This window comes from Nipponia nippon, unplaced genomic scaffold (genome assembly GCF_047370975.1).
Source record: "Nipponia nippon isolate SJK-2023a ecotype South Korea unplaced genomic scaffold, ASM4737097v1 scaffold_10, whole genome shotgun sequence".
NCBI classification, from domain to species: Eukaryota; Metazoa; Chordata; class Aves; order Pelecaniformes; family Threskiornithidae; genus Nipponia; species Nipponia nippon.
The window spans coordinates 1,229,552-1,257,080 of record NW_028262291.1 but is presented as its reverse complement, the minus strand read 5'-3'; the positions used below and the strand labels follow the sequence as shown (position 1 = coordinate 1,257,080).

General features: G+C 39.3%; 1 protein-coding gene across 3 annotated transcripts; it reads left to right on the top strand.

Annotated features, from left to right (window-relative positions):
• The first annotated feature begins 557 nt into the window (after positions 1-557).
• Positions 558-27,327, top strand: BUB1B (BUB1 mitotic checkpoint serine/threonine kinase B). Of its 3 annotated transcripts, XM_087746698.1 has the most exons (25): positions 602-644; positions 805-937; positions 1,337-1,499; positions 2,929-2,988; positions 3,242-3,386; positions 4,281-4,477; positions 4,577-4,755; positions 4,874-5,067; positions 7,032-7,126; positions 9,345-9,571; positions 9,854-9,963; positions 11,471-11,568; positions 11,862-11,914; positions 12,379-12,489; positions 12,734-12,818; positions 13,211-13,313; positions 14,173-14,459; positions 15,402-15,592; positions 17,715-17,861; positions 18,035-18,147; positions 18,432-18,593; positions 19,313-19,455; positions 21,029-21,200; positions 21,586-21,692; positions 25,921-27,327. In XM_087746698.1, exons 3-25 carry the CDS (start codon positions 1,357-1,359, stop codon positions 26,108-26,110), a joined length of 3,312 nt encoding a protein of 1,103 aa, XP_087602824.1. In that variant the 5' UTR covers positions 602-644; positions 805-937; positions 1,337-1,356; the 3' UTR covers positions 26,111-27,327. The 3 variants fall into 3 exon arrangements, with proteins under 3 accessions (XP_087602822.1, XP_087602824.1, XP_087602825.1); XM_087746696.1 differs by lacking the exon at positions 805-937 and having other exon boundaries at positions 558-644; positions 25,921-27,292; XM_087746699.1 differs by lacking the exons at positions 602-644; positions 805-937 and adding an exon at positions 942-1,058.
• Positions 27,328-27,529: the final 202 nt, after the last annotated feature.

Sequence of the window (27,529 nt, the reverse complement as noted above, 5' to 3'; positions counted from 1 at the left end):
TGAGCTAGTACCTCTGCATACTCTCTTTTGTTCGGACCAAAGAGGTTACTTGGAGCCAGTTTGGGGGTCCCAAACGCTGCATTGTATTTGACAGAAATACCTGAAAAGTGAGTTTTTCTGTGACAACAAAGCCGACCTAATGGCTAGTTGCATGCCGAAAGGAGTGCTCCCCTCAGAGAAAACAGCAGAATTATTTTCTGGTTTTCTGGCAGAGAAATAACCTGGAGAAATCGACAGGTTTCGGTCGTTAGCGGAGCCGCTGCCAGGTCGGAAGAGCACCAGAGCTGAGCAAGGGAAACGATAGGAACACACACGAGCAGGAAAAGAAGGACGCAGGAATGTTCCTTGTGGTGGCAGCCGCCTTTTAGATGAGATTAATTATTAGGTCATTAATTATTTAATGAATTATATAATTCTCCCTGTTGGAAGCGCGGCGGCGCGAGCCACCTGAGGGAAACTATAATTCCCATGATGCACCGGTGCGGCAGGGCCGGCTCTGGGCGGAACCAATCAGGCAGGGCGTGGTGCAGGGGCTGGCCAATGGGGAGGAGGCTGGCGGCGGTTGGAGTTTGAATTTTGAAGGCGGCTGAGGTAGAGCTGCCGTTACGGTGCGGTCGCCGCGGACTTGGGACCCCTGCGCTTGGGTGCGTGTGGCTGCGGGCTTTGGCGGGCTTTCCTCTTCCCTCCGGCCGCTGCCGGGAGAGCGCGGGGCCCCTTATCCCGGCGTGCGGGAAGAGGGGCGTCCCGGGGACGAACCGCCGTCCTGGAACTGCGTAGCAAACGGCTTCTCTCGCTCTGTGCTAGCGGGGAGCCTGCTCGCTTGCGCGCTGTGAGGGAGTCTCCGCCGCGCCCCTCGTCCCCTCCGGCCGTCGCTTCACCGCGGGGAGGCAGGGGTCAAGACTCGCCTGTTCTGCCAGGCCGCTGCAACTACTCGTAGGTGAAGAGCCTGAGGGGCCTGACCAGGTTTGCGGCGCTGCTGGGTCTCCCCTCGGCCGGAGTTCCCCACTCGCCAGCCTCGGAGAGGGCGGTGTTCTCGGGGGAAGGACGGGAGCACGCAGGTGGGGAGGGAAACAGCTTAATCTGAGTAGCCTTTCCTGCTAACATCACCTGCCTGAGATTCTTGATTGTAAAGAAGTCCTTAGCTCTTGTTTCATATAATACCCATGGAGGGGAATGAAATGCCTAATCCCCTCTAAAAGTTGGGGACCTAAGCGGTGTGCTTGTGGCTACACAGAAAGTGTGTGGTGGGTCGGCTAATGACAGCCAGATCTGTCACGTTTCAGGTTAGTATCCTACCTAATGAATCAATTCCTTATTGTTTTTGTTGTTGATGCAGAATTTAAAGGAGAGGCTGCCATGTCACAGGACTGCAACGACGAGTGGGAGCTGAGCAAAGAGAATGTGCAGCCCCTCCGGCAGGGGCGTGTCATGTCCACCTTGCAGGAAGCACTGGCTCAGCAGGAGACCTCCATCCACACTGCTGTTCAGCTCAAAAGACAGTGAGCAATGTTTTGACACCTTCTTTCCCCTTCCTGCCTCCTCATCAATTTTTCTATGTCTTATTTACTGTACTAATCTCACAGGCATTAAAAATGTGGGCACCTGATGTCCAGCCAGGGTCAACCCACCACAACCATTTAAGCAGAAAACACTAGGGAGACTTGGCTGTGCTTTTAAATGTACTCATTAAGAAAAATATATATAGGTTACAAAGGGAAGAGCTTTTTTTTTTCTTCTCTTCTTTCCTACAATAATCTAGCAAAGCAGGGTATTTCTTAGCGGATAAATACTTCCTACTATTGTAATGCAGGCACAATACGGGTATCTCTGTCTGTGTTCTCTGGATTGCAAAGACATCCAAGTGGGCAAAGTCAGCTTGGGTTTGGTCTGTCTTACATAGTGTTCCACAGATACGACTGTATGATTTCAAGGGGCATCTTGTGTCCCAAACCTATTCAGTTATATTTCTAGTGTCTGATCCTCAAATCTGCATGCCCAAGTTGACTTTGTGAGGAGTCTGCCTATTGTGTCTGTACTATGTTGTCAGAATTTGGAAGCACTGATGCTGAACCATCTGGGTGATTTCACATGAAGTCAGCAGGGTCTATGAACACCTGCTCAGTACTTATCAGTAAGCACTTACCAGTGCTTATCAGCTGGATCTAGATTTTTTTTTCATGGAAAGCCATGGAATTTTTATTGTACTGGGGTCTGCAGGAGGGTTGGTCCAGCTTGACTCATGTTTGTGAGGTGTTGCGGTTGAGCAGAGCCTTCCAAGAACAAGGGACTGCCCAGGGAGCTTTACAGGATCAAGTTAGAGCCGCTGCTAAACACAAGCTAATGTTCTTGTCTAACTCAAGCTGCAAGGTGGCTTTCTTGATGTGCTGCCTGAGGGTGAAGTCGTCATGTTGTAGGGATGGATTATGTGTGGCCACTTATATGTGTCTTCACTGTGCTCTCTGGTGCAGTTCTGTAGTTGTCTGATCATCAGGCTTTTCTATCACCCTGTGTATGTATTCCAACCTCCTCCTATACTTAAATAAGGGATGTTTCATGCAAAAATTAAACTTCACAATGTATCTGTCTGCTAATAACTTTTCATAACGGAACAAGCATCTTGTCAAGGGAGACCATGTAAGGTTTGGGGTAGTAGAAATTCTTGGAAATATCCTTTGGAAAGATGCATATCTGTTCCTGTTAAATAATGATACGTTTCTCAGCACTTTCATTTTGAAGAGTGCAAAAACTTATTTTCTTGATTCTTCTGGTCTCAGTAAAACCTGAAGTCTAAATATATGTGAACCTAGCCTTTTTTTTAAATAGACCTACAAAATGGTATGAGTGAGAGTGAAGGTCTTGGTTTACAGTGTAGAAAACATCTTTACAGTTATACACATGTATTTATTGGATGGATAATTTCTTTTTTAGGGAGTTTGAATCAGAAATCCGATTTTACTCTGGAGATGATCCACTGGATGTCTGGGACCGGTAAGTTTCCTTTTATTTCAGCAGAAAGAATAGAAAGGTCAGATGCCCTTGTAAAAGCTTGGGAAAAAATATTCTAATCTAATAAGAAGCTCGTTAAAAAAGAAATTCTATAACAGTTTTTTTTTTTTTTTACTAATATGTTGTGTTTCATTACTATGCCTAATTTTTTTTCTAAATCTCCTTATGTTGTACAGAAAGAGAAGCCATGTATCTTATTCAGAACTGACTTCCTATGAATATATTCCATCGCTAGGTACATCAAGTGGACAGAGCAAACCTTCCCGCAAGGTGGAAAGGAGAGTAATCTCGCAGCGATACTGGAAAGGGCAGTGAAAGCACTCAATGAACAGCAGCGATACTACAAAGATCCCCGCTATCTTAATATCTGGCTCAAGTTTGTGAGTGTTTTGTGAATGTGCCTTGGGTGCTGCTTTTTCTTGGTAGTTGTCACGTCATTTGCACACAGTTAAGCTGATTTTTGTAACAATAGCATCAAAGAATACGTTGTACAACTAGTGCAATATTAGAAGTATCTCTCTGCAAACATGTTACCTACTCTTGAATTCCACTTCTCATTTTCAGTAGGATCTTCAAACCTTTTTTTAGGATCATTCAGTTTGGACAGCTACAAACTCCATAAGTTTTGTTTTGGAAAAGCTAGTTTGAATGAGTACAGCTTGATTATTTATTTAAGGAGAAAAGAAAGTGACTTAAAGATACAATCAGTTATTTTAACTTCTAACTGTCTTGTATCCCCATCCTATGTTTAAGCAAAATTAAGCTGAATGTGTTCTGGTCTTGCCCTGTCTCTTCATTGCTATAGTTCTTGTTGTTCTCGTCTTCTCAAAGCAGCTTTTCTCCAGGTTTAGCTTCCTGAGCTGATTTACCAGTTCCGAAACTGATAAGAAATATGTTGTACTTTATCTAAAGATAAAATATTCTCAGGAATACTTATATGACGTAGTTCAATCATTGAATTATCTCAGATTAAAAAAAAAAAATCTAAGAAATTACTGACTTTGAATATGTAGGCTAGAATTGAGGGACTGGTAATAATATTGACAAATATATACATGCAGTCGGAGGTTTTCCTCGTTATTCTTCTCCTATTTAGTTCCCTTTTTTATCTTGTGCACTGTGACATGATACAACCGTATGTCCTGGCCTTACAACTGCTCCTGTAAGACTTGTATTGAAATCAATGGGGTCTTGCAGGAGGCATCAAAATGGAGGCATCAACTTGGAATCCTTTGTAGTCCAATGCAATTACTGAAATAATTCGGTTGTTTCAGGGAAATTGTTGTAGCGAGCCCTTGGATCTCTACAGTTATCTACATAGCCAGGAAATTGGCACAACGCTGGCACTACTCTACATCACTTGGGCAGAAGTACTTGAGGCTAGAGGAAGTTTTAAGAAAGCAGACCTGATATTCCAAGAAGGTCTTCAGCGCAAAGCTGAGCCTTTGGACAAGCTCCAGTCCCATCACAGGTAAGCTTCCAGCTAAAGGGAAGAACTTCGTAGTCTCACATGCTTCAGTACATACCTGGTACAGTGAAGTTTATGCTGAGTTCTCTGATATTTTCTCAGGCAGTTTCAGACCCGTGTTTCTCGGCAGACACTACTGGGGCTTGAGGAAACTCCTGATGAAACCAATGTGGGTCTTCTGGGACCTGCAGAACCTCAGAGAAGCTCATTGGCAGATCTAAAAGGCAGGGGGAAGAAAAAAGTGAGAGCCCCAATTAGTCGTGTAGGAGATGCACTTAAAGGTACATTCAGTTGCTGAAACCACATATTGTTATTGGAAGAGTGACATCTTTTTGCTGTGGAATTTGCACTTCAGTGTGATAGTTAAAGGTTAATTTGCAAAAATCTTTTTGCTTATAGCCACGAACCCAAACAGAAGCTTCCAGACTCTAACTCCTCAGCAGCTTCCAAATAATCCAGGTTTTGCTGTGTTTGATGAAAATTCAGCTTCTGGACCTGAGCTTCCCGTACTTACACCACAGCCATGGACAGCACCTCCAGTTCCGAGGGCCAAGGAGAATGAACTAAGCGCAGGACCTTGGAACTCTGGCAGGGTAAGGAGTTTCAAAATGGACTGGCGAAAAAGAGGAAGGTGTGTGTAAGCTGATGGCTTCTGATCCCTGAGACAAAGGTCATACTCTTCTCTTGCCTGGGGCTTGTGTCTGTTTGTAACTACGGATCTTCCTAGCTTCTTCCTAAAGAGTTTCTGCCTATGCATAACCTATTCAAGTTTAGCAAGCTGATCTTACTAGAGTAAGTTTAAAAAACTCCCTAGAGTTCTTAAATCAAGACATTTATAATTGTTGCTAACCACAAAAATTGGTAGAGATGGCCTGCCAACTGTTTGGAGGGCAGAAAAGGAATATGAGGGAAAACACTAGCCAAAGAGAGTGACAGAAGCCAGGCATTAGTTAATTCTGTAAGAAAGAAGAGCAAGAGTTAAATTGATATCATACAATACAACCTGAAGGAAGAACTTGTTGCCTGTCTTCTTATGAAAATAAGCTATGTACAGCATTCTGCAAGTCTGTTTTGAAGTGCTTGTGAGGAAAACAGAAGAGTGGAGATCAAAAGAATTGAAGAACTACTGTATCAATGGAATATTTATCCTGACAATAGGATGACAGAAAGTAGGTTCCAACAGTTTGAACTGATGCTGGAGACATGAAAAGAAACAGCTGTGCTACAGGTGTTTAAGCTGTTGTAGAGAAATGATCCAAGACATTATCTGAAGGAAATTAATCCTATGAAATCAAGTTTGTTTCATAGGTCCTTAAATAACCCCCAGTGTTCCCCTATTCTTGGTAGATTAGAGGGGAAGAATAGAAAGTAATCAGATGATAAAAGTATTTTAGACTTCTCAATATAGAGGTTGTTATGAGTGAAGCTTAGAAACAAAAACTAGGATGAGGGGAGGGAAGCAAATAGGCTGAAATTCATGGAAACTCCAGGAATAATTACTAACAGATAGAAAGTAATTTGATTAAGTGAATGGAAAAGTTCAGTAAATCACAGGTTTAATTTAGCTGAGAAGAATGAGGAGGAAGAATTACTAATGTAAAACTTCTTTTAGCCGTTGCCTTGCTTTGGGCTGCTTAACACATTCATTCTGGTCCCCAGATGCTTTCATATTCTTTTAATGTCTGTCCTTAGAGTTCTCTCTGTCACCCCTGTAATGAAATTTGTTAGATTTTAATTAAAAAAAAAAATCCGCAACTAACAGAAGAGTTGAGGATGTTTAATTCACCTTTACTGAAGTGTGGTGCTCATCCTGGCTTGGATTGCAGTGAAAGAATAACCTTTCGTGAACGCTTTGAGATATTAAAAGCTGCACAGGGGAAAGATGCTTCTCTTTTATTGCCAGTCTGAAGACGGCTAAGTAAACAGTTTGAAAAATGTTGGAAAAGAGAAGTCAGTAAGTCAGTTTGTGAAATATTTCCACCATGTAACTTTTTCTGGTTGAGTCTAGGGCAATTTCAAATAGGCAGATGAGAGTAGCATGTTGTCAGACTAAATTCCATCTGTCTTCTCTTAAATAATGGACCCCAGAAGCAGTTAATGGATTTTTGTGGTGTTGGAATGGCCTCCGAGAGGAAAATTGACAAGTCTGGAGGTTCTTGGTGGACAGCAGAAGGAATACTATCATAGAATTGGAACAGTCTTGGCTGAAAAATGAGGACTAAAACATTTCTGGAAAACAAACAAGAAGAGCAACTGGAATGCCCAGCTTCATCAGCATTCCCTCAATAACAAAACTAGGTACTGATGAGGACGTGCAAGAGGAGTGTGTCTTGCTTTTTTAGGTGCTAGTGCTAAGCCGATGGTCTGTAACTGTTTATGAGTCAGAACAGAATTAATCTTGTAAATTAGTCTTGGAAAAGTCCATCAGGTTTAATTTTTTTTAAATAACAAAAACTACAAATGAGCCAAACATTTGGGAAAAGGAGACTGAGGATTGAGGAATGTAGAGTCTAAACATGAATCTTTAAGCTGTTAACATTGGCTTTTCCTTCCTCAGTGTCCTCGCAGCAGTGCCAATTCTGGTACAGAAGTGCCCTGCCCACTGCCCAGTTTCACCCCATACGTGGAGGAGTCAGCTCAGCAACAAATCATGTGAGTCTTCAGTTTGAAATGGGGATTGCTTTTGAAGTTATCAAAGCTGCTTCATAAGATTCTGACTCGTTTTGCCAAGTAGTCAAACCTCCAGATCTGCAAGAATTAAAAAATCTGGCAACCTGGAAGCTCTCGGTACTTTAGCTTGATGGCAGAGGCTTCAGTGGAGGATGCATAAGGACATGGGAAGTATTTGACTATTGCTGCTCATTAGGTGGGAGCCTATATCATATTTATATATGCTAATTAGTTTAATAGCATAACTCAATGTGTTTACACAAAACCACAGTTACTTCTCTTAGGATGCTGTTTGCTATGAAAACAGCCATGAATTGAGACAAGCTTATTGCTGTTTCCCCCTATTTTAGGAACTCTGTGCTCATTCTATCTGGAGTTTTATTCTGAAACAAGCTATCAAAGTTTCCATGACAACAGTGTTGCTTAGGTTCTTGAGGACTATGCTGTTTTGCCTGAAATTACCTTTCTGCTTGTACGGTGCTCACTGAAATGCTGATAAATCCCAGGAGATGGGGTTGATCTGTTTTGTTAGAGCAGAGGAAAATGCATTATTTTGCAAAGCTGCTTACCTTTCTTTTTCTGTGGCTAATGATGGCCACAGAATACATAGGCTCTTCCTAAGAGAAGTGGAAAAGAATTTTTGACATTGCAGACAGCTTCCTTGGCTCTGAATTGCATATAATCAAAGAAGGCTGAAAGGCGGCTGACAGCATGGATTTTTGCTGTGGATTTTGTATGTTGCATGTGGACTGCAGAGTAGCTCTGACCAAGGACATATCATAATTTAGTTTAAGAATATATAAAAAATTGTTTCTGTCTAAGCTATAAGACTATTCCTTGCTCCTGAAAGTCAGTGATGCCATAGAATTAAATCTCTTGACATGCTGGTCTCTCAAATTAAGACTTATTATTTACAGAAGGCAGCATCTTTTTATACCAGGGAAAAGAAGGAATGGGTGGGAACTGAACATCATGCTAAAGTAGCTGTAACTAACTTGAGCAGAGAGTTTGTATGTAGTGTGATATGATGTAGTTGAAAATTTAAAAGCAGATTTCTTTTTTTTCTGCCTTTGAGTCCATTTCCTCATGATGCTGTGGCTGTCAACCAAATTAAGACTTAGTGTTGTGTGGAAATTGTGTAAACATGATGCAAATCATGCCATCAGTTGTCATCCGGAGATTTGGGTAGGAGGACCCTGTAGTGATCTGGGTAATAAGCCCCCGAAAATAAAAGCTTTAAAAGAAACCCCAACCATTAGGAGCACCTGTTTGCCTCATAGTCTCCCAGATGGCCGTAGGGTTGTGAGTCCATTCACATGCAAAACAAAACAGATGTCTTGGAACTGTGCACTATGTTTTCTTTTGAACTAACTATTTACCCAGACCACAGTTAACATGTTTTTCAAGGTCAGTTGTTCGGATCATCTTTTATTGAGGTACAGATAATTGCTGGAGTCATCTGGATTACTGGTATCTGTAAAACTGTACAAATTCAGGTTCCTCTCTCCTGAAATTAGCACGTAGCAATTTCAGAAAGCACTTTCAAGCTCAGAAATTGACTGCCACAGACTCCTTTCACTGTACACCGATGGGGTTTTTTGTTTGTTTGTTTTTAATAATGGGGCACTTAATTTCTGTCACTCAGCATGCAAAACATTCTCCTTGAGCAAACTCCCCTCTTATTGCATCTTAAATCTTCCCTTTTTTTTCCTTAATCTAAAATGCCAGGCTTAATCTAGTCCAAAATCTTCCATTTTGAAGTACTGCTGATTCTTTTTTCTTTTCTTTTTTCTTTTTTTTTTTCCTTAGATAAAGAATGAACTCTGTTTTGTAGGATGATTAGGGTCTTCTCACCTTTGTGGTTACAGAGATTGATGGAGCTAAAGTAAACGTGGATCCTGCTCCAGAATGCACAGCAATTCAGAATATCATAAGAATTTTGTTAGCTCTTGACTGGGCCTTATTAACTATTAGGGTTTTTTTTGTTTGTGTTTTTATTACATAGTTCTGAGTTGGTATGCTTGCCTTTTATGTGCTATCATTCCATTTTTCTTGTTTGTTTTTTCTTTCAACAGAACAGAATGTCTTTAGGCTATTTTACAGCTAGATTCTGAAATTAGCTATCTTCTCTCCTATGCTTGCTCTTCTGTGTTACAGTGAAGTACATATAATCAAAGTAATAACTGCATGTTTTTTTCAGGACTCCCTGCAAAATTGAACCCAGCATAAACCGTGTTTTAAGTGCTCGCAAACCTGAGAAAGAGGAGGATCCACTACAGCGAGTGCAAAATCATCAGCAGGATGCTCAGGAAAAGAGAGAGGTGGTGATGTACTGTAAGGATAAAGTTTATGCTGGAGTTGAAGAATTTTCTTTGGAAGAGATCCGAGCTGAAATCTACAGAAAGAAAGCAAAAAAGAAAACGGAAGGTATGCTTCAAAATGGGATGATCTAAGATTTTGAGATGGAATCATAATGTTATACTTACTTTTTATCAGCATACAACTGTCTGGTTATTGCAGCTGCTTTTCTTTTTCTGCTGGAATAGTTATTTAACTGCTCTGAGGTGTACAGAAAGTAACATATCTGATAGTTTTACATGTGAGCCGTGAAACAGACCAGAGGTTTTAGTCCCTTTAAAAAGAGTTTAGGCTTTAGCCACACTTTGCATGGGAAATATGCATTGTGCCTTAAAAGCTTTTCCTCCTTAGAGGAGATGCAGGCCATAGCACAGAAGAAGGAAGAATTACAAAGGAAAATTGAGGAGCTGGAGAAGAAATTAAAGAAGAAAGATGACAAGCAGCAACAACCTCATGAACAGGTATTGTCCTCATTTAACTGTTCTTTTACAAACAGCTACTATTCTAAGTAAAAGTACAAAAGGAGGAAGAATATCTAACATGTTTCTCTTTGGCTAACACTTCTAACACTTTTTTTGAAAGGATGTTTCAGTCTATTGTATGCATACATTCTAAATTCTAATTTTTTTTAAGTAAAGGTATGCCAAATGCTTAAGGGCGAATTGCTCTTTCTTAAGCTCTCTTCATGCGTGGCTTCCTTTTATTTGGAGAAGTTGTAGTGCAAAAGAAGACAGGAGAAGAAGCTGGAACTAGGGAAAGAAGTGAAGGGTCGCGAAGTGGTGTGGGCTAACCCCTGCGGGCAACTAAGCACCACCCAGCTGCTCACTCACTCCTCCTCAGTGGGATGGGGGAAAGAATGAGAAGGGTAAAAGCTTCTGGGTTGCAATAAGGATGAAAGCTCTGCACTCAAGCAAAACAAAATAAGGAATTCATTTGCTACTTCCCATCAGGAGGCAGATGTTTAGCCATTCCCAGGAAAGCAGGGCTCCATCATGCACAACGGTTACTTGGGGAGACAAATGCCATTATTCTGATTGATCCCCTTCCTGTAGATGTTATTGCTGAGCATGATGTCATATGGTGTGGCCTTGGGTCAGCTGTCCCAGCTGTGTCCCCTCCCAGCTTGTTGCGTGCCCCCAGCCCACTCACTGGTGGGGCAGCACGAAGAACAGAAGACCTTGATGCTGTGTAAGCACTGTTCAGCAGTAGCTAAAACACCAGTGTGTTATCAACACTTGTTTTGGTCAAAAATCTAGAACATAGCACCATACCACCAACTATGAAGAAAATTAACTCTATCCCAGCCAAGACTAGTACACAAAGACACATCTGATTTGTCTCCAAGTTTTATAGACTGTAGTGTGCTCTATTATGTATCAGATTTCTTTTTCCTTTTCTATGCAGACCAGTCTTGAGCAGAGTATCTTTCAAACAAGTATACTTTGGTCTGTTGTTGCTAGGTGGTGTTTAAACCCCGTTTTTCTTATAGGTTGCAAATAATAAGTAAGAGTTAATTATTTTAAAGCTTTTCCTTTAGCCACCTTCATTAGTTGGGCTAATAAAGTAAGTTCTCTCTCTCCCCTGCTCCCCTGCCTCGCTCCTTCACCATTTTCAAAACAATGCCTTAGTAGTAAGTATTTTAAATAATGAAATAAAAAGTGTTGTGAATTTGATGTAAGCTATATCACTGCTTACGTATGTCTTTAAGATTTGCAGTATAACTAAAATCTCCTATGAAAGTTATATGGTTGCAAAGAGTAAAATTATGCATTTTAACTACACTAAGCAATAAAATGGACTTTTTTTTCATGCAAGTAAACTAAGTACAAATAAAAATAGCTAAAGACAATTATTAATCCATCAGGGCTCTAACGACCTACACAGGATTATCATAATGTTCTTGGAACCTTGTTGCATGGCTTGTGATTCCATCACTGTAGAACCGAAATACGGGTTTTGTTTCTACAGCCAACAGAGATAACGGAAGCTTCACCACCTTTGGGACTCCAAGGATTTACTTTTTCCAGTGCAACAGAAGCTGGGGAGAAACAGCCTCAGTTGCAACGGTAATACAGGATTTTCTTTGCCAGCAATAAGAAAATTTGTGGGGATAATTAGTTATGAGTAACATGGATCACTAACAGATAGCCTGTTTCCGCAGACAGAATGGAAGATACCCCTAGGCATCAGCCTGTAACCAGGATCTGTAATCTGTCTTTATATAACTTCAATTATTTGTCTGAGGGATCTTAGCTTCTTACAAGTAGCATGTGTCAGCTTGGCATGCCTTTTTTACAAAGTTTACTTATGTTTTGTGAAGGTGTGTAAAAATATAAGGAAGTTTGTATCTTTTTCACAGTGAATCCCAGGTCTCTGAAGATACTCAACTACATAAACCATCTTGTTCTGAGGGTAAGTATTAAAATTTTTTACCATTAAGGAGAAGGCTGTGTTGAAGGGAAGTGTTCTTTTATATGAATAGCAAGATTGCATCAAACTGAAAACAGGAGTCTAAGTGGGTTAGAAGAATGAAAATGAGAATGTGCTAGTGTTAAGTGCCTCTAACCATGTTCAGCAAAAGACCAAGCATCTGAGGTCTGGAAACTGTCGTTATTTGAAAGGACTTTCAAGCAGAAGAGCTTTTTTCTTTTAATATCTGAAGAGCTTTCTTTACGCTTTCATATATATGCAGTCTTACTAAAATTTGTAAAAAGAGTTTAACACTAAGATTGATACTATTTTAAGTCCTCCTTTTTCCTCAGGGGATTTGGTAGAGGGATGCAATCGGAAATTATATATTCAGTTTTGTTGCTGGGAAGGGTGTGTGCTGAAGAAATTTACTTTTGACCCGAATTGACTACTGTTACTGTTGACAGAGGTTATCCAGTCTCTTGATGTGTGCCCAGATACACAAAGGGGAAATGTGTTTTTAGACTCTGAGGATGAACAGGAGGAACAGAGGGATGAGGCCAGCCTCGGGAAAAAAGGTACAAATTCTGAAGTACGTTCTGAAAAGAGCAAGCTAGCTAACATAGTATGGTGGTAAAAGTGTGGTTCATTAAGATGGCAAAACCAAGCCTTTTTTTAATAGGTTTCTTTAAATGTCAATTCTGTGACTTCCTGCTAGGGCTGGTATTTTTAAGGCTGTGTATTAAATGTTTTAAGTAGCATTGGATACACTGTTGTGGAAAAACTGTTGATATAATAGAGCCTCTTGGTTTTTCTTTATAGATGTAGGTCCCCTTCCCCCACCGGATCCTGCTGCATTTTTCTCCATATTCGATGAATCCTCTGCTCTGGCAAATCAGAATATAAGGTAGAATTATTCAAGACCTAGATTTCAGAGGGAGGGAAAACTGAAGTATCAAACCACTTTCCCTAGCAGCTGAAATACAGTACTGCTGCTTGTGTGGATGTAGGGTGGTTTTTTGTTTTATGTATTTGTATTTTTTTTATTTCATTACTCTACTTGGAAAGTCCATGATGAGGAAATACTCTCCTGTTGTTCCTCCTCAATCTAGAACTATTTAAGCTGCTATATAAACTTTCTTCATTCTGGAGAGCTGTATATATTGCAGTTTACTGGTAGTTCTGTAGTAGAAAGTGGTAGATTGAAATTGTCAGTAGACTTAAACTTTTGAGAGGAATCTCTGCTGAAGATCGGAAGCTACTCTAATAAATATTTAATGGAATGTAACTTTATCTTAGTTGTTCTGCAGATCACACACAGAAAAGTGCCCGGTGCCCTCTTGCTGTTCGTAAACCTTCAGGTTCTCTAACTGCAAAGGAAAACATACCACCAGAAGCCTGTGTAAGGAAACAATTTACCCCATAGCAGGTTTCCTGTCAAGGAGAAACCAACATGGAATGTCCTGCTGTTAAACTGAGTGAGATTGGCTGGACTGACATGATGTGCGCTAAGCAAGGCTTCTAAACTTCTGTCTGGCATGGCAATACTTGAATGGGGTGATGTTAAGATTACACTGGAAATTTCAGGGGATTTTAAGCTTTAAGGTGGGCAATACAGAGGTGATGGTAAGGAGTCTTCCAGACTTTAAGCAACTGATTAGTGGCCAGGATTACTCACGCTGAAACTTTAAAACGCTTGTGTGAGGAAGAGTTGCACTCTTAAACACTGCCTCCTGTTCCATCTGCTTTCTTGCCATGCATCCAAACATGCATCTCGGCTCCTGTGTTCCTCACCCAAAGTACCATAGGCCCGACTCCCTTAGACCTTTGTGTCTTGTTTCCGAAGCTATGTGTCTTCATGTGGCGGTTTTGCAGATGTTTGTAAAGTTTTCAGTAGAGATGGATGTGTCTTCAATGCCCAACATTTTAGTAAACGCTTTAATGTGCTTATAACTGAACTGAAATGCACTTCTGGGGTGGTAGATACTAAGCCTTTAACAGGTCATGGCAGCTCTGCAGCAAAACAAAGTTACCCTTTCTAGTTGGAAAAAAAATATGCAACTATATTGCAGTTAGGGTTCAATTACTCAATTTGAATAAGCAATATAAGTAGACTACCTGAAGACTGAGTGTCAGATTCATGTTGGAAGGTGATGGGGTGGAAGAAAGGGGAGAGAGAAATGTTCAGCTTTTAAATAAATCAAAAGAAAATTGGACATAAAATCTACAGGCTTTTCACTGTCTCTTCCTACTTTTTTCAGGATGAGCTGAATGGAATTGAACCTTTGACTGAAGATGCAATTGTGACAGGCTCCTACAAGAACAAAACCCTTTGTGCCAACCCAGAAGACACATGTGACTTTGTTGGGGCTGCCCATCTGGCCTCAACGCCCTTTCACGGGGTGATAGCTCAGAGAGTCCCAGCTCCTGCTTTTTCACAGAGTGTCCTGAAGGAAGACTGTCCGGAATCTAAGAGTGCACCTCTGAATCAGGAAACACTGGTTTGTGAGGGAGCTTACAATGAAGCGCTCTGTGTAAAAAAACTGAGGTAATTAACAGCAAAGCATCTTAAGCCCCTTTTCCTGTGTGCCTTTTGTTGGTTGTGGTTTTACTTTTCTGTTGCTAAAGAAACAATTTTCTGAAGAGATCAGAACATACTGAAGGCAGCCATTTCTCTAGCTGAGGGTCCATTTTGCCTTGAGCAGATTTAAGAGGTAATAGCAAGCCCACTTAGCTTTTCAGCATTACTGCTGCAGGACTTAACTCCATGCATTTTCTACCAAATAACTTGCAAAGGAATTAATAAACACATTCTGTCTTTGTGATCAGAGATTAAAAGTAGAATCATCAGTTCCTTTTATACTTTATGCTTCTGTAGTTATCTGAGTATATGAAATGCATCTGGTGATTTTGGCTTAGATTTCTTCTACAGAGGAGAAAAGCTGGAGAGAAGGAAAAAAACCTGGCAAACCACCTCCTGTTTCTTACCATTGTAAAGAGAAAAGCATCCTTTGTATGGGGTTTTCTTAATTTAAAACTGAGTTTGATTTGCTAGCTGTATGTAAACGTGTATACCATCCTGAAGGTGTTTGTTTACTTGGCAAGCTCCCTGGCAAATCATGCTGATTATAATCAGGAAGGAAGAGCAAGAGTTGTTTCCCACCCAACCCTCCACTGCTTTAAAAGCACTGGAGGTCTGAATTTTTGCAGCTAAGGGAGTAATAAACATTCAGTATGTCTTCTGTTCTAGCAGCCATATTTAATGGAAGAAAAGATAAAATTCACCTGTAGTCTAAGATTGAGTATAAACAATCATTGATGCTAAAATGAAGCTCTGACATAACTACTGGTTTTCCACTAAGGATGGGAAAGGAGTTCTTTAACAGAAAGAAGCCTGGGAGTGCACAGTACCCTTTCATAGCCGCTAGGCTGGCATTAGCTAGACACTGTATCTTCTGAAAGTCTGAATAATTGACGACTTTATTTACAGCCCGATCATGGAAGCAAGCCTGGAAGACACTCGCTCGTCAGGTTCTTCTGTCTCCTCAGGATCTTCTCTTTCTTCTGTTACACAAATATCTACTATTAAATACCCGCATATCCCTGAGAAACTGGAACTTGCTCAGAGCTTGCCTGCTGAAGTAGTTATTGATTCTGGAGGCATCAGTGAAAACATTACTGGTTAGTACTAAACTGAGTTTCACTCACAACAAATAACTTGCAGCTGTCACTAAATGATGGTGCTTTTTCTGCACTTCCATATTCTGCTCTGCTTTCTGTGTATTTCCCATTACTTTCACTTGTGACTAAACTTGTGTCTCCCTTGTCAGAAGCAGTAGTGAGGTATACAGTCTAGCATGCTTGTCAGCATCCAAAAGATGTAAATATTAAGGTGACGGAGAAGTTATTTAAGGTTAAGCAGGGAGTGTGTAGGAGTAATGAGGGCAAATTCTGAAATGAAAAATTTGGACTGGATGGTAGCTAGAACTTCTAAGACAGCTTTTTTGTTTTGATTTTTTTCTATTCTCTGTAATCATACTGTGTTCTCCTGATGTGCTGATAAGTGCCACCTTGAAAAAGGTGAAGATGAATTTGAAATTTAGTGAAAGTTGCATAATTTTGGTTTTAAATTTGCGCTCTTAACTTTGCTGTAAACTATTGTGCTCCTTCGCAGTATGTTTTTTTTTTCCTATTGAAGGAAAACAATACTGGTACTTATAGTTATTTCTTTTTTTTTCTTCTAGCCAAAGACCTTTTGTTTCTCTCTGTTATAAATCTTTATATTACAGTTAGAACAGGAATGGTCTCAAAAAGCCTTCAGAATCTGGCCTGTAGAATTAGGTTTGTGTTGAATGACAGCTTTCAAGGTGTTTAACCTGCTTTAACTCCTTTGATTTTGGTTTATGATATTTTAACCAGAGTCGTATATCTGAAAATTCTCAGTGTATCTACTCTAGAGTATAATACATTATTGTGTGTCTGCAGACTATTTTATGATGAAGCACGCTCGGGACCTGGAATGAAAGTACAATTAGGAGAAAAGTGTTGTCACTGAAATAGCTGAAATATTTTGGATAGATCTCACACTCTTTTTTTTTTTTTTTTATCATGTGCACTAATCTTTACAGGAAGATGAAGAATCTTTACGGATTCTTTTCAGAAAAAGAAGGCATTTGTTCAGATGTTTTAATGGTTCTTTCTTAAACTTTTAATCATTCCTGTTGCTTTTTTGTTTTTTACTTGCCTTCTGCACATCTCCCTTGAACTGCAGTTCTCAACCTGAATGTAGTAATTCTACTGAGGACTCCTTAATGCTGCATAGAGCAGAAAAATTACTTCAGATATCTGTCAGTTTACTCCTGTAAAATATGCCAATAAATTTCATAGGTTTGTGATGGTAAAGTATTGGAACACCTATTTAGCCTTCAACCTTTAATGCTTCCTGGCTCTACTTTCACGGAATTACTTCCTGAGCAATATCTTACTGCAATGCTTTTCAAATCAATACAACAGTAGGTAATGATATTCTGATTCTTACCTTTGTACTATGAAAGCTTAAAATGTTGGCACCCCTTACTAGTCATAGGCTTTGGGAGAAGAAGTCAGTAGAAGCCATCTAGTTCTGCTGTGTTAAAACACAGCTCTGCCTGATCATTTGAGATCAACACTTTTAGGCTACCTTGGTTTTGTACAGATGAACTCATCTATTGAATGATTTTTCTCTCGGTCTTATTATGAAGGAAAATAAACCCAGACCTACATGTAATTATCTCATGTGTCTTCCAAGAGGTAAAAGCCATTAAATTCTTAATATTGCAGTGAGCAGCAGAATTGGAGTCCAACTTTGTTTTCCTTTTCTTACATAAAACCCCTGCTGAATTTCAATAAAACCTTTGAATTAAAAATCACAAACTGATCACTTAATCTGGATAGAGATTTAAAAAAGGAGTGCTAATTTGCAAAATGAGTTTGAATTCTGCTGTGGCTGAGCAGACGTACCTAATCTCATTCAGAGCTTTGTCTCATGTGAAAGATACATTTTTACATGACGCTACAGTACAATCTTTGAGACCTCGTGATGAGATAGTCTGTAGGGTAGTTTCAAAGATAAGTGTTATGTTCACTTCACAGAACCAGAAACTATTGGAAAGAGAGTAATTGGCTTGCTGAAAGGTGATGCAGTAAATCAGTATGCAGATAGAAAGCTTCAATATCCAGGTTACTTTTTCTTGACAGATATAATCAAGTCATAAGACTCAACACCTAGTTTCGGCTCATCTGTTTCTATTACTTGTCTTCCTAGGTGATGATGTAACTCGGTTCTTGTGGAATGCTGAACAGCGTAAAAAGCTTTTAGATCCTGTGCCAGAATCATTGACTGCTTCTCCAGATTTTCATTTGGAGACTGGCGCTCTGCCTGTCATGGAGTTTGAGAAAGACGTTGAGCTAGGTAGGTATACCAGACACTTTACAGTGCAAAGGACCTATTTATGTTCTAACTGGTTTGAAATATGCTTCGTATTCACACTCATTAGTTTTATGTGCTGTAGACGGGGAATAACTTGAACAGCCTGGGTACGTGTATTTGCTGTGGCAGCTCATGAATGTAAACTTTCATAACAGGAAACGAGACTTACTGTATAAAATGGGAATATTGGACCAATGAAGAATACAAGATGTTTTTTGCCATTCCAGCTAACTTTCCCCAGCTGGATGCAAAGGGATTTGCAATAAAGGTAACACATATGATGGTTATTATACAAGAAGTGCGAAATGTTAAAATCTTCTCAGCCAATATAAAGTGAAATATAGTAAGTTTGGTCTTAATTCTGAATTCCATGCATGAAGCTTGCTACTTCAAGTCCTCTTTCTAATTGTTGATATAGATTAAAAGTTTCTGACTGCAGAACATGTCTTCCTTGGTAAAGTGGGGAGGTAAAAAAAAAGGATGAGAAGAATATGAAGATAAGCAATTTTCACTTTATTCCAAAAATAAATGTTCTTGTGTACCTTCTTGTAGGTGTATTCTCAGCCTGTGCCTTGGGATTTTTATATCACGCTTCAGTTACAGGAGCGTTTGAATACTGACTTTGACCAAAGCTTCAGTGAGAATTGCAGCTGTTACTTGTATCAGGATGGCTGTGCTATTTTGCACAGGGATATCAATCGCTTCACACTTGCGGTCAGTACAGATAAAGTACAATTGTAGATGACAAGAACTCTTGCGTAGGTACCATTAGTGAGTTTTGTTTGTCATTATGCTCATTGCTGAAGATAGCTTCGCATGTTTAATCCTGCAACCTAGATTCTCTGGGTTTTTTATCTATATACAAATTAGGACTGTCTATTATAGCCTTAGGTGGAGCTGGCTTCTCATTCATAGATCAAGTGCTTCTTGGAGACAAACTTGAACCAATTTTTCAAGATTTCTTTATTCATGAGTGATAAACGACCTGAGCCAAGAAGCACGTGTTATTCCACAACAAGACTTGCGCCTAAAACTCCCGTTTAACTCTACATCTTTCAATGAGTTCTAGTCTTCCAGTCTGCTATAGGAAGGTCATAGCATTTAGTGTCTTGCTGACGGATTTACATTTTAAATGAAGTCATGTAGTACCTTTTGAATTGTTGCATATAAATAGGATACAAATTAAATAGTGATTTCAGTCTTCAGTTCAATTTCCTCTTCCTGATCTTTCGTCCACTTCTGAATAGTAGTGTCTCCTAGGAGCTCATGGTTCTTCTAATTCTGGATGGACTGATCATGGGCAAAATCTGATTATACTGAATTTAGGGTAGGGCTGTTAAGTCTGTACAGATGAGTAAGGAAAAAAGGTGAAAATATTTCACTTAATCTAAGGTAGAATGGCATATAGATACATGTCTATTCCCTGTTTTCAGGATGTTATTCGTGGCTGTAAGTCCATCACGGAGGAAGTTATCCTGCTCGTTGTTTATAACCTTCTGGGTGTGGTAGAGAAGCTCCACAAAGCAGAGATTGTCCATGGAGATCTGAGTCCAGAGGTGTTCTTTCTGGGAGACAGGTTTGTCTCTTTGTATGAATATGGGAGGAGATATAACACTCGGTTTCAGCTGCAGCTCTTGTGCTTTTGGAATTTCTCCTCTTTAGTTGGGGTACTGATATTGCAGTCCAGTTTTTTTAGGCTACAGTCTATTCTGAAAATAGTGAAAACACTGTTCAGAAATAAACCTTTCTTTTGTTTATTTCTATAGAAATAGTATACAATGATGTTGTAAAACTTAAAACATTTGTCTGTAAAACGTGTTTGTAAAACAAAAACATTTTGTTTAGTATATTGCCTGTGTTCTCAAGTTTCTGCTTTACCAATGTACTGGACAGCTAACTGGGTATTGGTAAATAACTTGCCTTCTGGTTTTACATATCTGAAAAACAAGAAATTAGAAGGCAAAGGGCAGGTGGGACTGGAATATCCAGACGCTCTCTTAAACAGCTTGTAACTTGATGCACAGATCTAGTTTTTTTCTTTAAGCTCTTTCCCATATTATGTTAACAAGGTCACATATCCCTTGAAATGTGATCTGTGAACTAAATGTGGGAAGACAGTAACTTTGGAATGTCTAATGATTCAGATAGAATTCTATTAGAAGAAATTCACTGAGGCTGTTCTTAGTCTTCACTGATATGTTAAAAATAGCTATTAACTTTAAATGTATTTTGAACCTACAGTCATCTAACACGTGCACCCCCAATATGTTTTATTTATAATTTATCTATAATTACTTATATAATTTATTTATTTATAAATTACATACATGTACTACTGAAGTTGTAATATTTCCTTCACGCATACCTATGGAGTGTCTCGCACCTCCCTTAGGGTGCACATATCCCATTTTGGAAGTCACTGATCTAACAGTGGATTGATGGACTTGGATATCTCCTGCTGGATTTCTCTGTGGCGAATACAAACCAAATTAAACTGCCAAAAGTTAGGATAGTGGTGGGTTTTTTATTTTATTTTTTTAGATAGCAAAAACTCTCCTAGGACAAGTGCATAGTATTGATTACAAAATATGCTCATAGTATGTAAGAATAGTAGCCAGTATGTGTCAACTGTATGTAAGAAGAATAGTAGCAAGAAGTGTGATCTATTTGTATTGTTGGCTTAGCAGTACACCGTCATCTATACAGATATGCCTCACTGCCCTTTCTGATTGTCCTCCCTAGTGTGTAGGCTAGGAAAGATTTTTTTTTAAAGTATTATGAAGCTTAATTCTTTCTTGTATAAATTATTCTGAGATCTTGAAGGAGAGGGAGAAGTGCTAAACATCATGCTATTTTCCCATTCCACCAGCTGTGTTTCAGGTAACTGTGACAAATATCAAAACAGCATCATCCTTAACCCTTTTGTGTTTCCCGTTGCTTGCTCTAAAGACACCAGTATCATCTCTAAGCTTCAGGCTACCAGCTGGTTCCCTGTCCAAGGGTAGTCCTTTCAGCAGTAGTTCTTAAGCTAACCATCAGAGGGGAGCATTGACATAGCTAAGACTCACCTTCACTGTGCTGTTTAATTTAATTTAAAAAAAAAAAAGTTGTTTGGATTGTCTTACGCTTCATTTACTTCCTCTGCTCAGGATCTGTGATCCATTTGCTAACGATGAGATGACAAGAGCTCTGAAGATAGTGGATTTCTCTCACAGCCTAGATCTGAGATTACAGTCTCGAGTAAGTTTGCCCAACAGCTTTCCAGTATCTCAGACCCCTCATGGACAACAGCTTCTGGCAAAAAGTTCTCTTCCTTATCAGGCGAGTATCTATTTAGCAGGACATCTTAATTTCTGTGTTTCCTTTACAAAATCTCTATTTTCTGAAGTTGTATTTTGAAAGCTCCATGGAAAGCTCTGATCAATAAATATTGAATAAAGAGAATTTTTCATCTGATTAAATCTTTGGCACTAGGTGAGGGGACTAGCAGCACTGCTGAGTGCCTGTGACTACTGTATTTATTTAGGAACCTACAATAAGACCAGAATTTCACTTTTTGAAGTTTTCTTGCTTAGCAAGTCTTTGGAAGATTCTGATGCAAAGACCAGTTCAGACTTAAATGTGTAAAAGCACTGACAGTAGAAGTCTGTAGCGGATTGCAGAAACTGACAGAAGTTGAACTTTCTGATGTTTGTTGTGATTGCAGGTGGACTTGGTTGGCATTGCAGATATAGTCCATTTGATGCTGTTTGGGGATCATGTCCAGGTCTATCAAGAGAATTCCACCTGGAAAATCAGCCAAAATGTATCAAAGTAAGTCCTTTTGCAGAGGAGGCTGCTGGGAAAGAACAGACTTCTAACTTCCTTCACTTTCTTAACTTCCTTCACTTTCTTCACAATGGCACCATCTTCAAAGCTGAGAACACAGAACTTGGTGCTGCTGTTGCCAAGAGCGTTTGTTCTGTGGGGACTAAAACTTTGAAGCAACTACCCTTGTCATTGTATAGCAGCCTTAGCGCTGTGTAGGAGACAATTCAAGTTCATATGAACCTAACAGTCCAGTGAAGATGATTTTGCTTTTTCTATCCTTTCAGACCGGACTGCTTTAGTCTCTCTTTTAACTTGATAGACCAAGCTTGGAGAAGTTTATAAGTAGGTGGGTGGTGAGGAAAAAAATTACATGAGCATGTTGCTTTAGAAATGGAGATTATTTGGTTTTTCTGCCTTTTTCATTCTAGGCTCTATTGAAGGGCTACTAAGACAGTGATGCCAGGGTTCTGTCTCTAACAGTTGCAGAAACAGTATACATGCACAAGAGGGAAAATAATTTAAGATTATAATTTAAGATGTGTCTGCAAGCAGCTTCTTCTTGGAAGCTGCTGTTTGTCCTCAGGTATTAATTTCGACTGCTCTGTTTTGGCTATAAGACTGCTCTGCTTTCATCTACCCTTTGTTTGTTCTTAGACTAAACACTTGTTCACTTTCTTAGTCAGATCCTGCAGAATTTTATGCCTTAGCATTTCACAAGGATTTTCCAGAGTGCTCTGCTCATCACAGAAATTACTTGACAGATGTCTGCATTCAGGATCGTGGTATATTAGCTACACTCGCTATGCAGATCTACTTCTATAACCATTGCTTTAAGAAAACCTACTACCAGTCTGGGAGTTGTCCAGTTCCCTAGCAACCTGCATTCCTTATACCTCCTAGTTTGTTGAATTCAACCTTTGAAAAAAAATCTCATCTTCTTAAGCTGTGTACAGGGGAAAAATGCATTTTTCCTTACTCGGCATATATCTGGTTTTCTATATTCTTATAGACTGATACCAGTCGTTACAAGGCTATAGCAGGCTTCTCCTGAGTACTCACTATGCGTGCCATGCTGTACCCTGTAGCTTTTGTTTTTCCTGCAGAGGATCAACTTACAGGACGAGGCTGTGAAGAACAAAATCACCAAGGGTGACTGTTCTCTGAAGAGATGAATATCAATGATGTACCGGTTGGCAGTAAATACATATCTTATACTGCCTTTGTTTCAGAAATACTAAAAAAAAAAAAAAAAAAGGCAACTGAATCATTGATGGAGCCTGGCTTTTGCTCTCTACTGACAGATATTCTAACATCACCTATCTTTGAGCTAAGTAAATCTGACCTGCTCTGAAAAATAGGACTCCTGTATATTAATTTCTATCAGAACATGATCTGTTTTTAACAATGCTCTGTTGGGATAGAGGGACAGATTTCTGATAAGTGTTGTCATTTTTTAAATTTAGTTTTAAATTATTTATTTATTTAAATTTTTAATTCTATAAGAGATTAAATTGAGCTACTGCAAATGAAGCCACACAAGGCCTGAGGTGAGAAGGTCAGAACAGGGTGTTGGGGACCTGATCAGGATGTGGGTATAAGAAAAATAGCAATAACTGTCTGGATAACTGGAGCAGGAGGAGCTGAGTAGCAGGTATAGTAAGTCTGAATTTGGAAGGCTAGGGCTGGCTGTTATGGGGAGTTCGGAGAGGAGGCATCAACTGGAAAGGAATTTCAGTCAAAGCTGGGGACACTGGATCAAAAGAAGCAGGATTCTTGGTAGAGGTAGAACTTGGAGGGAGACTTGGGTAGAAGGGGAGTGAGACCTGCGAAGGGCTAGAGGAGACGAAGGAGGAAGAAGGTAAAGCCTGGGCGTGAGTTCTGTGTAGCTGGAACCAGGCTGTAATGGCTCATTGCTCGCTTGGGTACATCAGTTAATAACTTTTGCTTTGGGGTTGGGAGTACAAATAAGGAATTTCCATTTTCCATCCTGTCTTCTACTTTGCTTCTGAAAGTGTTATGGACTTATTATTCATCTTCTATACTTATTTTTCAATATAATGAATTCCAAGAAATGTCTGTATAGGTGCTTTAGTTAAGTTATACTGAAGTCTTATATCAACCGTGTAAGCAGGGCACTTCATTATGTAAGAATAAGGAATCTGCACTGAATTTTTTTTTTATTCAGGCATAGATCTTTCAGTGTGGCTGGCTCTTATTAATTGATGACATTTCCTCCAGTCAATTTGAAGCTTTCAATAAATTCCCAAGTAATCTCTGACAAGCAAGTTTACTGCTGCAGGGAATCTTTATCCACCAGGAGGGGCTGCACAATTAAGCACTTCCCTGTGAGAGAGTCAGCTGATGGATATTAATCTTGTGCTTTATGCTTTGAATATAGCCACGCACGGCAATGACACTTGCAACACCCATGAAGACACAGGATTCTTTTTCCTGTTGCTTTTAGTAATTCTATTTTTCATTTGTAAAGATCATGCTACTTCTGGCCTTTCTGCTGAAAGTTCTATAAGTGACTTGGAAAGTGTTTGTTGGTTTTTTGTTTGTTTGTTTTTTTTCCCCTTATGGGGTTGGTTTGTGTGTGATTTGTTTTGGGTGTCTTTTTTTGAGGGTTGTATTGACAGGATAACTTTCCTCAAAGAATGTTCTAAGAACTTAGGCAGTAAGAAATAGAAAGAAGGCTTCTTACTAGAAGGCTGACTGATGTTAAATGCAACAACCATGACCCCTTTATCTTAGGAAAGCTTTTAAAAAGGACTTAATTATTTTTAAGTATTAAACTTAAAGATAGTAGAATGACTGGCAGAGTCACTAATTTTACTACCTGTTCAACAAAATACCAAAACAGTGGGGAATTGCAAGGCAAAGCACAAAATTGTTCTTCTAAGGCCGATGGCACTCAATAAAGTAGAACTCACCTAAAAGCTCACAGAATGAATGTAAAGCACTCAAGTCAGTGTTGTAGTAAAGACTTCTAGAAAGGCAGAATGTGAATTCTGATCAAGTTGTTTTTTTCATCTTTGAGCATTACTGTAAGGTTGACAACCTGTTTTTCAGGGGAGGGGGTTTTAGCATATTATTAAAGAATGAATCTGGAAATTTTTCACTTCCAGGAGTGTTTTTTAGTGTTTCTATTTTCACTATACTATTTTAGGAAACTTCATCTGTGCAGGCTTATGTAAGGTAGTATATAGAAGCTGTGTTTGAATTTTTAGGACTATTTTTGTCACTCATAACTCCTTAGACATCCTTACCAACATGTAACCTCCTCTGCTATGCCTCTTACTGAGATGGCTAAGTCCATGAAGGCAATGGCCTCAAGTCTTGCCTTTTTTTTTTTTCTGTTAGGTTCCATGTGACTTCATTATTTTAGAAAATGTAAGATATTAGTGTAATAGTACAGGCCAGATTCCTTCTGAGACCATGGCTGCTGCTGTTTTGTGAGTCACTTACATAAAGCAAAGGCAGATAACTTGTTCAAAAGCCAATGTAACTCCTAGCTTGAGGGAGAAAAGTGCTTCAGTAGTCAGAAGCAGTGCGGTCTATGGACTTCAGTGCAAGACTGAAGAACAAAGGGTTAGCTCTGATATCGGTTTTGTGAGACTTTAATGAGTCAGTTAACCTTTTTATTCATGTTGTGTGGGTATATCTGTGAGCGTGGATTTATTACTATTAATTGTCTTTGAAATGTTATCTATGCAAGAACTCTGGCAGTTGGTAGGTAGGGAAAAAAGAAAGTAAAACTGGCTGTAAAGCACTTTTTTTTTTATTTCTCTTGCAGCTTTCCTTTAATATTGACCTATGAACTTGCAAATGGGGGAATAAGATTTACCTCTACCCCTTAATCGTGAAAGGAATCTGCCAACTTTGGTTCAAAGAATGCTCTTGATACTCCTTTAATTTAAAAGTGCTGTGACTCAATGTGAATGGTGATAGCGGTCAGGTACACTAGAGGCAACTGTAAAAACAGTGGTTTTGATAGACCTGTGAAACAGTCTGTCTAGTTATTATTCAGAAGCCTACTGGAGAAAGGGGCCCACACATATAGACTTAACAATGCATTGCTAGTTTTCCTTTACATTTACTCATGTGAGTGAAATTATTATTTCAGACTTTGTTTTTCCAGGGCATTTAGTGCTGACTATAAGTGGAGATCTTGACAGACATGTTGTGTATGTGCATACTGTCTCACTGAAAACTGCTCTATTTGTTTTAGGACTGTTGACAGTGATTTCTGGAGTAAACTTTTTGAGAGAATTCTGAATGCAGATGGTAAGTCCACAGTGCCTCTGCTGAGGGAGTTAAGAGAGGAAATAAATGATATGTTTGACAGCTGTTTCCAAGAACGTCTTTGTGAATCCTTAGCTGCACTGGGAGAAACTTTCCTCTTGGAGAACTTCCTGTGATTTCATAGAAGACAAATACATTTTGTATTATAGAGAGGAATTTGTTGTTAACTTCTTATTTATTTTTTTTCAAATGTAAGCATGAACAGTGATTGTAGCCATTTCTGCAATACTTCACATGGGACTTGCTAAAGAATGTTGCTATTGCATCAGTGCATAGATAACCTCCTAAGCCTGCTACGTGAACTAGTCTGTGTCTGAGCAGTTTGCCAGAGAAAATTGGTTGTCATAACTTCCCCCTCCTATTTTTGTATAGTTTCTTAAAAATGTTGTTAATACCTAGTTCACACTGCAGTCTCTGAAACATCTTTGTCTTTTGTTTAGTTGGTCTTTTAATCAGTGTTTCATCAATAAAGTTGTATTTTGATAGCAACTCTGCCATATTAAACATTGCTGTCAGATGGATTCAAAAGACTTGATTTACTATCCATGCTGGAGTGCTTCTGCCTGACTGGGAATTGTTGGTGACTGCTAGATACAAAGGCCCCTCACTTGGTGGCAGCCTTCATAACCACACAGGACTTCCTGGACACTTGAACACAACTTCAATGATTCTACTTGGAATGTGCTCTCATGGATGATTGTCATAAGAAAAAGTAGATGAAGTCACGAGTGAAAAAGATGCATACTTAAAATTTTGCTTCTCACTGCAAGTGTTCTATTTACTTTTGCAAGGGCTAGAGTTACTGGCTGGATTGAGCATCTTTCAGAAATCTCACTGAAGTCTAAATTTGCCATATGTGCTGAAGTCTTTGCAGGTTTTTGTGGGAGGTTTTGTGGATAGCTATTTGTGTTAACCTTTTAGGCACTGTATTATTGAAACCAATACAAAGGCTTCATTTTATTCAAGAGAACGGAATTTACAGGATCCAAAACAGAGACGCTATGTACCTTAAGTGTAGAGGAACTTCTCAGACTCGGGACTTACTTCCTCACAGCTTCTCCCACGTATGAAATGAGAGTAGAAGACTGCATCACAAGTAATTTCTTTTCCCTATAAAACCAAATTGGCTTTAAGTGGTTTTTCTTTTTCATTTGGTCAAATTCTCTGGCCATGGTTCTGTTTGAGTCTCCCCCGTTTGTCTGTTGTCTCTAAATTCTGCTCTGGAACTTAATTCTGTATTTTTTTAAGTTGCTACAAGCCACCTTCTTTCCTGTTCTTTCTGCATATCTCCATCACTACTTGTCTTGCTTTGACCTATATTCTTTTTGCTCTTCTAGATGCCTAATGCTTTCTTTATGGTCCCTTCATGAAGGTTATATACTCATGTAATTCAGGAATAGGACTTAAATGCGCTGATAGACAAGCTTTAATATCCAATGTAAACTGGTGCTGAATAATTTTTTTTTGGTCTGTTATTCCCTCAGATAATGCTTTCTGTAATACAAGTCATTAGTTAGTCATCTATTGAGCAAGCA